The sequence below is a fragment of the Salarias fasciatus genome, chromosome 15 (assembly GCF_902148845.1).
Source record: "Salarias fasciatus chromosome 15, fSalaFa1.1, whole genome shotgun sequence".
Classification (NCBI taxonomy): domain Eukaryota; kingdom Metazoa; phylum Chordata; class Actinopteri; order Blenniiformes; family Blenniidae; genus Salarias; species Salarias fasciatus.
In genome coordinates this window covers 25,550,154-25,560,753 of record NC_043759.1, presented here as the reverse complement: position 1 = coordinate 25,560,753, position 10,600 = coordinate 25,550,154, and the positions used below count along the sequence as shown (strand labels likewise).

The window sequence follows — 10,600 nt, the reverse complement described above, 5'->3', positions numbered from 1 at the left end:
ACACCACAACTTCCTGTCCTGTGTTTTCAGGACAGCAGGAGGACTGTGAGAGTCTGGATGAGATCCTCCTCTGTCAACCTCAGAGCCTGGACTTTTGCTCTCGTCACCTTTATGATACAGATTAAAAACTAGAGTCAGAAATGAGCCTGTGGAGGACTCCAGATGGCCCCCACTTGGTTTTTCTGGATTTTTATTGGAGGTCAGGAAGTCAGACTCCTTCATATTGAGGGCTACGTTTAGAACAATAGCAGCATCTATCTCATTTCAATAAATATGTAAAAAGCCCGTTTCCTCTTTTTGCAGTAAGCCGGTTTTGCTGTCTGGTTTGATCAGTGTGACTCTGAGGCATCAATAAAACGTTTATTTCTACAGAAGTCTGACAGCTTCTGTATCAAATAGTAAATTAAAAGCACGTGACAGATCCCATGAATAATCTGATAACAACATTAACAGTAATCTATTTACACTTCTTTAATCAGAGAGAGAGAGATAGGGAGAGAGAGAGAGAGAGAGAGAGAGAGAGAGAGAGAGAGAGAGAGAGAGAGAGAGAGAGAGAACATGCAAACTAAACTGGAATACACAGTTTCCACTTCGTTCTTCACGTGCCTACAGATTTTTGAGGGACTACTTCGTTGCTTAATCGCCGAGTTGTATTAATTCCGAGGACAGTGAACGCACCGCAGCATCGTTTCCGCATGGCGGATCCCTCCGCGGCATCACAGACCGCATCACTCCGTCAACACGGTGAGCCTCCGCCGCCAGCGGCTGTCAAACGGAGGCAGGCCGCCGCTGCAGCGCCGCTGCCCGGCTGTGAGAACCATGACCGCCCCCCTGTGAGCCGCAGGGCCGGGAGCAGCCGGGAGGGCGCCGCCGACGGGCGTGGGTGAACCGCTTTCCCCCCTCATCCATCCCCGCAGGTATGTCCGCGTCCGCCGCCGCCAAGAAGAAGCACGTCCGCTTCGCCAGCATGGAGGACGACGACGACAACGACGAGCAGGAGGAGGACACCCTGTTTGACAAGCGGAAGGACGCCGGCGGCCGCGGGCTGAAGAGCGCCCTGAAGGCGGTCAAGCGGGCCGCGGCGCCGGGCTCCGAGCAGCGGGTGGTGGTGGTCGGCGGGGAGCGGCAGGGCCCCGGGGCGTGCGGCCGCTGGATGGTCACGCTGGCGCTGTGCGCATCCTTCCTGGGCCTGGTGAGCTGGAAGTCTGCTAACGTGTTATTAGACCTGCTGCTCTGGGTTCAACCTGCGGATCACACACTCCAACACCGGTCTGAACCCCCAGCGCTCCGCTAAATCCTCCTATTTATCATTAAAAACATTCATTACATTATTAAAACCTCCACTCTGACGCCGCTCATCCCCTTTCACCTGCAGTAGTGATACACCCCCCCCAAGTCCTACTCTCTTTTAGTTTGATTTATTTCATTCAGAATCCAGAGATCAGTATCAGAATTCAGGTTATTTCTTTCTATTATTAATTCTTCTGTAATTAAATTCAGAAGTAAGATTTTCTATTTTTCTGCAGAGTGGTTTCTATTTATTATTATTTAGATTGAACTGGGACTTATTCTGAAATGCTGTTTCTGAAATTGTGGGAATTCTGACAGTTTTCCTCGTCAGAATTCCCGCTCTGTCTGTGGTATTTTCAGGACCTGGTGGCCCTCGTCGTCCTGTGAAGCCATCAGATTAATATCTGGATCATTTCCATGTTGACCTTTGGTCAGAGCGGCTGATTCTCTCTTATAAAGCACTGAACGCTGACTCAGCTCTACTTTCACTCAGGTGCAAAGTGCAGAAAGTTCACTAAACCACCCCTGCTTTCTTTAATGTAGCAACATTTAATTACACCTGTTTAAAATACCAAGCACATCTATCAGAGATGAAGTTACAAAGTATTTAAAATGACACAATTTTTAGAAGTGAAGCCAATTTTTTGAAGTCATTTTCAGAAGTGAAACCAGGTTTTCAGATCGTATGAAACACGTTTGGAAGGTTCAGGTGGCTCGGCTCTCAGTCGTAGGACAGGGATCCTGTTTCGACGAGCCTTCAGGAACGAAAGTTCAGGGACGGTTTCCTGAGGAGGAGTCGCCTTATCAGGCAAACAATAGGCGAGGTGGCAGCTGCAGGATCTGGAACTGGTTCTTCCATGTGAGGCGAACTCCGCCTGCGGCCCTCGGCTCTCCGACAGGCTCAGCGGCTCTGAGGCTCCGGTCTGGTTGGAGCTGTTGGCCTCATTTCCTCCTCCTCCTCCTCTTGCTCCCTCCAGGGGATGAGCATCTCCGTGCTCGGCCCCACCTTCGAGGACCTGGCCGTCAACGTGAAGAAGAACATCAGCAACATCTCCTACATCTTCGTGGGCCGCTCTGCGGGATACATCGGGGGCTCTCTGATCGGGGGGGCGCTGATCGACTGCATGAACGCCAACATCCTGCTGGGTGAGCTCTCGGCTCTCGGCTCCGCCGGCGCCTCCCCGGCGCCCCCGGAGGACTCGACTGACGCTGTGCTGGTCCTGCAGGGATCTCCATGCTGTTCACCGCCGTGGGGATGTGCGCCATCCCCTTCTGCAAGCAGGCGCTGCTCCTCACCGCCTTCATGTCCGGCATCGGCGTCTCCATGGGGGTCCTGGACACAGGTAGGACTTCCTGACGCCTTCCGGCTCAGCGGCACCCGGAACCGACGTGACAGGGCGTTACTCCTCCCCCCTCCAGGTGGCAACGTCCTGATCCTGAACACCTGGGGCGAGCAGGCCGGGCCTCACCTGCAGGCGCTGCACTTCAGCTTCGCCGCCGGCGCCTTCATCTCTCCCATCATCGCCAAGCTGCTGTTCGGCAACGACGGGTTGGCGCCGACCACCGCCGCCCCCCCGCTGCCCAAATCCCCCCAGGACCAGGTCCGCGCCGCGGTCCAGCTCGTCCACGGCAAGGCGGGCACCTTCAAGTCCATGTGGGCCTACATCGTGATCGGCTCCTTCGTCTTCCTCATCTCCTTCGTCTTCTTCGTGCTGTACGCCCGCGGCAGCCCGCCTCGCGACCGGGCGCGCGGCGCCGCGGGGAAGCCCCTGGTGGCGCGGCACCACCTGGCGCTGGTGGTGCTGCTCTTCTTCTTCTTCTTCGCCTACGTGGGGGCCGAGGTGGCGTACGGCTCCTTCATCTTCACCTACGCCAAGGACTACGCGGGCATGTCGCAGTCGCAGGCGGCCGGGCTCAACTCGCTGTTCTGGGGGACGTTCGCCGCCTGCCGGGGGCTGGCCATCTTCTTCGCGGCGTGCCTGTACCCCGGCGCGCTGATCCTGTTCAGCCTGGTGGGGACCACCGTGTCCTCGCTGCTGCTCTGCCTCTTCAGCCGGCACAGGGTGGCGCTGTGGCTGTGCACCGGCCTGTACGGCGCCGCCATGTCCACCACCTTCCCCAGCGGCATCGCCTGGGTGGAGCAGTACACCACGGTGACCGGGCACACCGCCTCGGCCTTCGTGGTGGGCGCGGCGCTGGGGGAGATGGTGCTGCCGGCGCTGGTGGGCTTCCTGCTGGGCGTCTTCCCGCAGCACCCGCTGCTCATGTACCTGTCGCTCTTCACCGCCACCTGCACCGCCATCCTCTTCCCCGTCATGTACAAGCTGGCCTCCGCCCCCGCCGGCCAGAGCAGGAAGCCCCGCGCCGGCGGCCGCCAGCGCGAGGCCGACGACAGCGAGTACCAGCAGGCGCTGCTCCACTCGGGAGCCAACGAGGACGAAGAGGAGGAGGAGGAGGAGGACAACGAGGCGGATCAGTGGAACGACGCCGACTTCGAGGTGATCGAGATGGACGACGCCTCCAGTCTGATCAGCTCGCCCAGCAAGGCGTCCGCGGCTCCGCCCGACGTGGGCGCGGCGCCGGAGGTGCTGGGAGGCGCCGGCGGCCCCCCGAGCGAGGCGCCCCCGCACCCCGGCCCCCTCGGGGGAGAATCGCCCCGCCGCAAGCTGCTGCTGTCTCTGGACCGAGAGAAGAACGACTGAACTGATGCCGCCGTGCGTCCCGATGCGCTTCCTTCTAGAAACACGTAGATCCGTCAGGCGCTTCTCTCTCCACTTCCTGTTCCCTCCAATCAAACCCATCCTGATTCCACACTCCAGATTTCTCACGTGAATCAATGTTTCTGCTGCACTAGATTTACAATGAAGGATAAATTCCCTGAAATGTTTGGTTTCTGAAGGCGAGGCGGTCCGGAGCGGGTTCGTGTTTTGTTCCTCGATGTCCGCCGCTATCGTCCAGCCTTGTTCCAGAAGATTCCCCGGCCCCGGGGCTGATGGGAAGTCTGTGCCTTGTCCGAGGACACCAGGAAGTACTTCCAGCCTGAGAGTTACCTTCAAGAATAAACTACTGAGGCTGGTGTGAAATGACCAAATGGTTTTGTTTGGGAGTGACGGACGAGGCGAAGGTTTCCGTCTCTTCTCGGGACTCGCGCTTCTCTAAATGTCGTCAGCACTGTGATTCATGTCGGTTCAACCTCTAAACGCTTCGAAGACGAGACTTCAATACATTGACTTTTTATTATATCAATCTCAAAGCTCCACCAACAGCAACGTCCAATAAAAACAAAGAAAAACACGTCCTTCACTTTGACTCTTTCCTTGTTTGCTTTTGTTTTGTTTGTTTTTTTTACATTTATACAAATACACAGCTGTGTGTCTGCAGATGGCGGTGGAAACACACACACACACACATATGAATGACAGAAATGATTCAAACACAGTATTGCAACAGTCCCAGGTTAAAAAAAACAAAAAAAACCAAACAGAACGAACTGCAGGTCTCCAGTTCGTGCGGCGCAGACGAGCCGAGATGAGTCCAGGTGAAGCCGTTCAGGTCAGAGTTCATAGAAAAAGATCCTTCAGCCCGACGGCGGACACACCAGCCACAAGACGAGACGCAACCCGAGCACCGACGGTCACAACTCAAAGGACAATCAACACTGAGCGAGGTGGGTGGGTGGGGGGCGGGGGAGGGGAGGGGGCGGAGCCTCAGAACTGCTCCAGCAGCTGGCGGAGGTACGGCGCCCTGGAGAGCTGCCTGCTGACCCGGGACAGCTTGTAGAGGACGGGACAGTCCAGAGACACGCAGGACGCCTGGCGCTCCGCACTGCCGCTGCAACTCCTGCACAGCTGCAGGGGGGGGGGGGGCATGGTTACAATCAGAAGTACAACTTCAGTTCGACGTTCTTCAGCCGCCCCTCCCTCCATCCTCACCTTCAGGAGCTGCTCTTGCTGGCTCTCCAGCTGCCTCATGCCTTGCTGGAGGGTCACGGCCACCCTCTGGGGCTGCTGGCGGCACTGAGCGCACACGCCCAGCTGCGTCAGCTCGTCGCACACGGGGCAGTGCAGCGTGGTGAAGTACTGCGAGATGGTTCCCTTCCTGCCCGGCTCCTCGCCGCCCGCCGCCGCCGCCGAGCAGGACGCCTTCTGGATCTGCAGGGAGGGGGCACACGGAGTTGAACCCTCAACCTGATGCTTTAGGATCTCAATGATTCCAGTTTTTTTTTTATTTTAACATTAAACAGCACTTGTGTTTTTTTCTCTCTCTCATGTAAAACACTTGTAATTTGTTGCCATAGCAACAAAACAGTGCAGTGAAGCGGCTCGGCCAGCAGAGGGCGTGTGAGTGTGTGTGTGTGTGTGCTGGTGCGTTGGTGTGTGTGTGGCGCCTCACCCGCGGCAGCTCCTGGTACCACCCGAACACGTCCACGCCGATGAGCTGGAAGACGCGGGCCAGCGGCGGCAGGATCTGCTTGCTGATGTAGTAGGTGGCGTTGAGGCGCAGGCCGGCGTCCTGCAGCACCTCCGCGGGGCGCCGCACCAGCTGGATGAGCGGCACGCCCGGCATGCCGTACACCACCACGTAGGGGACGCGCTCGCCCACCCGCGGCTCCAGCCGCCGGTCGTACGCCATCATCCGCCTGACGCGCACACACGCCGAAGACAAGAGACTTAAACAGACTGAACGCCACAGCCTGTTGCCTAGCAACAGACTACGGTACTGTACAACACACACACACGCGCGTGGTGTCGGACCTGGTGAGCTCCAGAGCGGGGATGCAGGCTCCCGGCCGGTAGGAGCCGCTGCCCCGGTACTCCTTGGCGAAGGTCAGGTCCTGCATGCTGGCCCGCCCGTCCAGAACCTTGACGCACTGCCGCTGCACGAACTGCTTCACCTGGCTGACGTCGCGCGTCTCGAACAGCAGCTTGATGGAGCGCTCCAGGATCTGCACGGGCACGGGACGGTCGCATGAAGCAGCCTCTCACCAGCGGGCGTACGTCTCGCACACACACACTCACACACAGCTTCCAGGGAGGTGTGGTTACCTTGGAAACGGCGGGGCAGCCGTCGCGCCGCACCGTCTCGATCCCTTTGGCATCGAACACGGGCTCCTTTTGGTCCAGGCTCTCGTACATGTAGCCAACGTAGCGCTTCTTTGTCTGCAGCACGCAGGGCAGGTACACCTAACACACACACACACGTCAGTATTCACCTCTGTGTGTGTGTGTGTGTGTGTGTGTGTGTGTGTGTGTGTGTGAGAGGGATGAATGAAACTCACCTTTTCAAACTTGAGCTTGACCGGTTTGGGGTTGGTCGCCGTCACTGCCTCTGCGATCTCATTCCCGATCTTAAAGGCCTGCTCTTTAGTGGCTCCTTTCAGCAGAACAAACATACTGCATACGCACACACGCACAGTCGCACACACACACACACACACGTTACTCTACTGCAGGACGTAGCAGTCTCTTGAACTGAAGGTTAAATTTAAATATCTTCTAAATTAAGCGCTACTTTTCTCTGTGTGTGTGTGTGTGTGTGTGAGTGTGTGTCTCACCTGTCCGTGTCTCCGTACACCACCCGTGCGCCCCACTTCTTGGTGTCGTTGACCAGCTTGATGGCTCTCTCCAGAGTTTCTCTGGCTTTGTGTACGATGCTGTCTCCAACCTGAACACACACACACACACCCGGTGTCAAACACACTTCCCGGATCAGTGAATGCACACACACACACACATACTGAGCTGACCTCCACGCAGGGCATGCGGCCGGAGTAGTTGGCGGCGGCGTATCCGAAGGTGACGTTGGCGATGAGCTTGAGGCCGAGCTGCCGGGCGTCCAGCAGCCTCAGCAGAGACTTGTCCTGCTTGTAGGCCTTCATGGACTGTTTGACCATGATGCGGGTGCGCAGGATCTCCTCCAGCATGCTGGGCAGGACGCCTCTGCGGACGGACGACTGCAGGCGCGCCACACACACACACACAGGACACAGTCAGGACTGCTGCATTGAGAGACTCTGCGTGTGTGTGTGTGTGTGTGTGTGTGTGTGTACCTTGACGAAGGCGATGCCGCTGGGCGACACTGTGATGTCGTTGCGGAGCTGGTGCAGCAGCTCTGGAGCGACCCGCAGAGACGTGCAGCCGAACTTGAACTCGTCCGGCCTGAAACACACACACACACGGCGAAGCGTTATTCACACCCCGAGACCCAAGACGTCGCCGAGATCCGGTTCTTCGTCACGCGCCGGGCCGGCTGGCAGGAGGAGGGCGGCGCTCACGTTCCCAGGCTGTCCACGTGGCCCAGGCAGGTGGAGAAGCAGTAGTTGTAGGCGATGACGATGGAGGGGTAGAGCGACTGGAAGTCCAGCACCACCACCGAGTTGCTGTAGAAGCGGGACTCGGGCTCCATGATCAGCGGGATGCACTGCGGCGCCCTCTGCTGGGCTCGCTGCTGCGCGCTGGGCGTCACCGGGATGTAGTTGAGCGGCTTGGCCACGCGCAGCATCATGGACTCCACACGGTACTGAAGGGAGGCATCACAGACACACTCTTCACACACCTGCATCGGAGATAATGAATGGAAAGAGTGTGTGTGTGTGTGTGTGTGTGTGAGTGTGTGTACCTGGGATCCTCGGGTCAGAACGTGGTAGAACTGGATTCCAAACAGCCGAGCGAGCTCACTGGTTCTCCCCACGATGTCCTGCTGCTGCAGCAGCTGCATGGTGCCCAGCACACGGCTCACGTAGTGGTCCACCAGCTTCCACCTGCCAAAAGTCGTGCATAGGATTCTGGAACTGGGATCTACACGGAGTGAAGTATTGGAGGGTGACGTGGCGGCGGTCGCGGCCGTGACCTCTGACCTGTGCAGGTCGGTGTTGTGGTCGAACCACTCGGTCAGCGTCCCGGGGCTGTAGAGGGGGAACCGCCGGTGCAGCACGTGGAAGGCCACGTTCTCGAAGCTGTAGTTGTTGAGCGTCACCTGCGGGAGGAAGAGAGCGAGGCGTGAGGGACGTCTTCACGCCACGGCGGCGTCCGCCGGGCGGAACGGGACGGAGGGGGACGGGGGACGCTTGCCTCGGTCTTCATCACCCTCCACAGGTTGAGGGTGATGCGTCCGATGATGCTGATCTCCGTCATGGTGTCGGCGCCGTACTCGTCCCGCTCTGCTGCGAAGCGGTTCTCTTTGGAGTCGCCTGAGGACACACAGCTGACTGTCAGAGTGAAAAGGAACCCCGTCCCGCTGAAGGGACTCCTGGACGTACCTGGGACTCGGGACAGCTGCTGGCAGAGATCCACCCCGAGGGCGGCGGCGCGCTGCAGGAGGTAACCCCAGGAGCGCATCTGCACCTCGTAGCCCAGCAGGATGTCCGGGTCGAACCTGACACACCCAGAGGCAAACCGTCACACACACTCACACCCAGAGACCCCGCCCCCCTCACACACACAAACACACACACCTCCTCATGACAGCGACCAGCTCCTGAAACAGCGTCTTCTCCTCGGTGACGTACGTCACCTGCAGGCCGGAGACGCCCGACCTGACCAGCAGGGGCGCCGCGGCTCTGCAACCTGCCGACGGAGACCAGAACCATCAGGACCAACCCCGGAGCTCGGCGTGGAGACGGCGGCTCAGCGGACAGACGCTCACCTTGACCCCTGCTCTGGTGGGCGCCGTCCACCACGATGGCGCCCGTCACCTGGGTGCCGTCGGCGCCCGGCAGCGGGGCGTCGCAGCTGAGGCAGTAGAATAAGGCACATACGGGGTCAAACTCGGGGTCGGGTTCCAGGTCACGGCGGGTTCTGGCATGGAGCTCCATTCCCATGAGCGTGAGGTACTGGACCTGAGGGGACGGGCGGGCGCGTCAGAGAGGAGCGTCGGTCCGCCATCGCTGGCCATTCTGTGTGTGTGTGTGTGTGTGTGTGTGTGTGTGTGTCACCTCGTGCAGAGCTTTGGCGTCCTGCAGATTCTGCATGCTGACTCTGAATCCGTAGGAGTTGGCGATGCTGTTCCCCTCGATCTGAGAGTTCTCTTTCTTTGGCACATTCAAAGCAGCAAACTGGTTCTGAGGAGTGAGAACGGAGCCGTGAGCGGAAGGAAAGTCTGAATCGCCGGATGGACGAACTGACAGCCGACGGCTTCAGACTCGCGCCGACCTTCATCTGGGTGCTCAGCAGGACTCTCCTCAGCGGGTCCGCCTGGCTTCTCCTCCTCTGCTGAAGCCTCTGAGCGCTGGGACCTTCTGCACGCCAACACACACCAGCAGATCGCATTTATACACCAAGAGCCTCAAGCGGCGCCGATCCAGAGGAGTCTGACAGTTTCACGGCATTTCTGCTGAAGTCCTCACGCCGGCCCCCTTCCCTTTCTTACCTTGAGATATCGGCGTGCTGCACACCGGCTGAGCGTCCTCCTGGTTCCGCCATCGCCTCTTCAGGAACGGCGTGCCGTCCCGGGGGAGGGGGCTGGTCTGGTCCTCCCTCCGGGCTCCGGCGTGGAGACACGTGGGACTCCCGGTCTGTCCTGAGAGCCTCTGTGAGAGCGGGTCGGCGGGGCCGAGGCGGTCCGGGTCTGAGGGGTGGGGCTGCCACGAGGGCAGCTCCGGGGAGTCTGGACAGCTGCTCCCCTCCTCCTCCTCCTCCTGCTGCTCCTGCTGTGGAGCCACGCCGTCCTGGTCTGAGATGGGGCTGAGGCAGGTGGCTTCACGCTGCGTGTTGAAGAGGGCGAGGCTGCGCTTCTTCCTCCTCTGAGTCCTGACGCTGGACGGGTTCCCGCACAGCTCCACCCTCACGCAGCTGGAGGCGGCCGGCTCGCCTCTCTCCGGGCCCCCCTCCTCCGAGTCGGGCCCCTCCTTCTTGGGCAGCCCCGTCTCCCTCCTCGCTCGCTGCAAACTCTCGTACTGCCGCCGGGCCTCCAGCCACAGCTGCACCCGCTGGCGGCTGGGTGGGTTTCTGCACGGGAGGAGGACCACCTTCTTATCTGCGGGCGGGTCCGCCTCCGCCGGCTGCTTCGCCGTGTGGGCCCCAGGTGGGGGGAGGGAGCGGCGGCGCCGGCGGGGTGCGTCATGGCCAAGAAGGCCGTCTTCCAGAAATGGAGGCCGTCCAAAGACAAGTCTCCACTGAACTCCGCAAGTTCTCTGGTCAATCTGGTCTCCACGGTGAGTTTCCTTCCACCGACCTCCCTGGAGAAGAGACGGGAGCGTCGTCAGCGTACAGACGGACACAGGAGGTGGGCTTTATCAACAGGAAGATATTTATCAAAAAAGATGTGCACGCGAATAATCCAATCCCAGAACAACAGAAATGACAAATTGTTA

General features: G+C 59.2%; 2 protein-coding genes across 2 annotated transcripts in view; one reads left to right on the top strand and one right to left on the bottom strand.

Moving 5' to 3' along the window:
• The first annotated feature begins 722 nt into the window (after nucleotides 1-722).
• On the top strand, nucleotides 723-4,593 carry mfsd4b (major facilitator superfamily domain containing 4B). The gene is made up of 4 exons (XM_030109647.1): nucleotides 723-1,192; nucleotides 2,268-2,436; nucleotides 2,517-2,633; nucleotides 2,710-4,593. Exons 1-4 carry the CDS (start codon nucleotides 920-922, stop codon nucleotides 3,990-3,992), a joined length of 1,842 nt encoding a protein of 613 aa, XP_029965507.1. The 5' UTR covers nucleotides 723-919; the 3' UTR covers nucleotides 3,993-4,593.
• rev3l (REV3 like, DNA directed polymerase zeta catalytic subunit) overlaps nucleotides 4,511-10,600 on the bottom strand; it is a 26,975-nt gene continuing 20,885 nt past the window's right edge. The window contains 20 exon segments of the mRNA XM_030109646.1: nucleotides 4,511-5,138; nucleotides 5,223-5,441; nucleotides 5,683-5,929; nucleotides 6,045-6,235; nucleotides 6,336-6,473; nucleotides 6,569-6,683; nucleotides 6,845-6,954; nucleotides 7,037-7,243; nucleotides 7,340-7,448; nucleotides 7,565-7,809; nucleotides 7,909-8,050; nucleotides 8,147-8,265; nucleotides 8,361-8,479; nucleotides 8,549-8,664; nucleotides 8,744-8,855; nucleotides 8,935-9,127; nucleotides 9,224-9,349; nucleotides 9,441-9,526; nucleotides 9,658-10,309; nucleotides 10,312-10,465. Of these exon segments, the coding sequence (XP_029965506.1) occupies nucleotides 4,998-5,138; nucleotides 5,223-5,441; nucleotides 5,683-5,929; nucleotides 6,045-6,235; nucleotides 6,336-6,473; nucleotides 6,569-6,683; nucleotides 6,845-6,954; nucleotides 7,037-7,243; nucleotides 7,340-7,448; nucleotides 7,565-7,809; nucleotides 7,909-8,050; nucleotides 8,147-8,265; nucleotides 8,361-8,479; nucleotides 8,549-8,664; nucleotides 8,744-8,855; nucleotides 8,935-9,127; nucleotides 9,224-9,349; nucleotides 9,441-9,526; nucleotides 9,658-10,309; nucleotides 10,312-10,465 (3,541 nt within the window). The 3' untranslated portion in view covers nucleotides 4,511-4,997.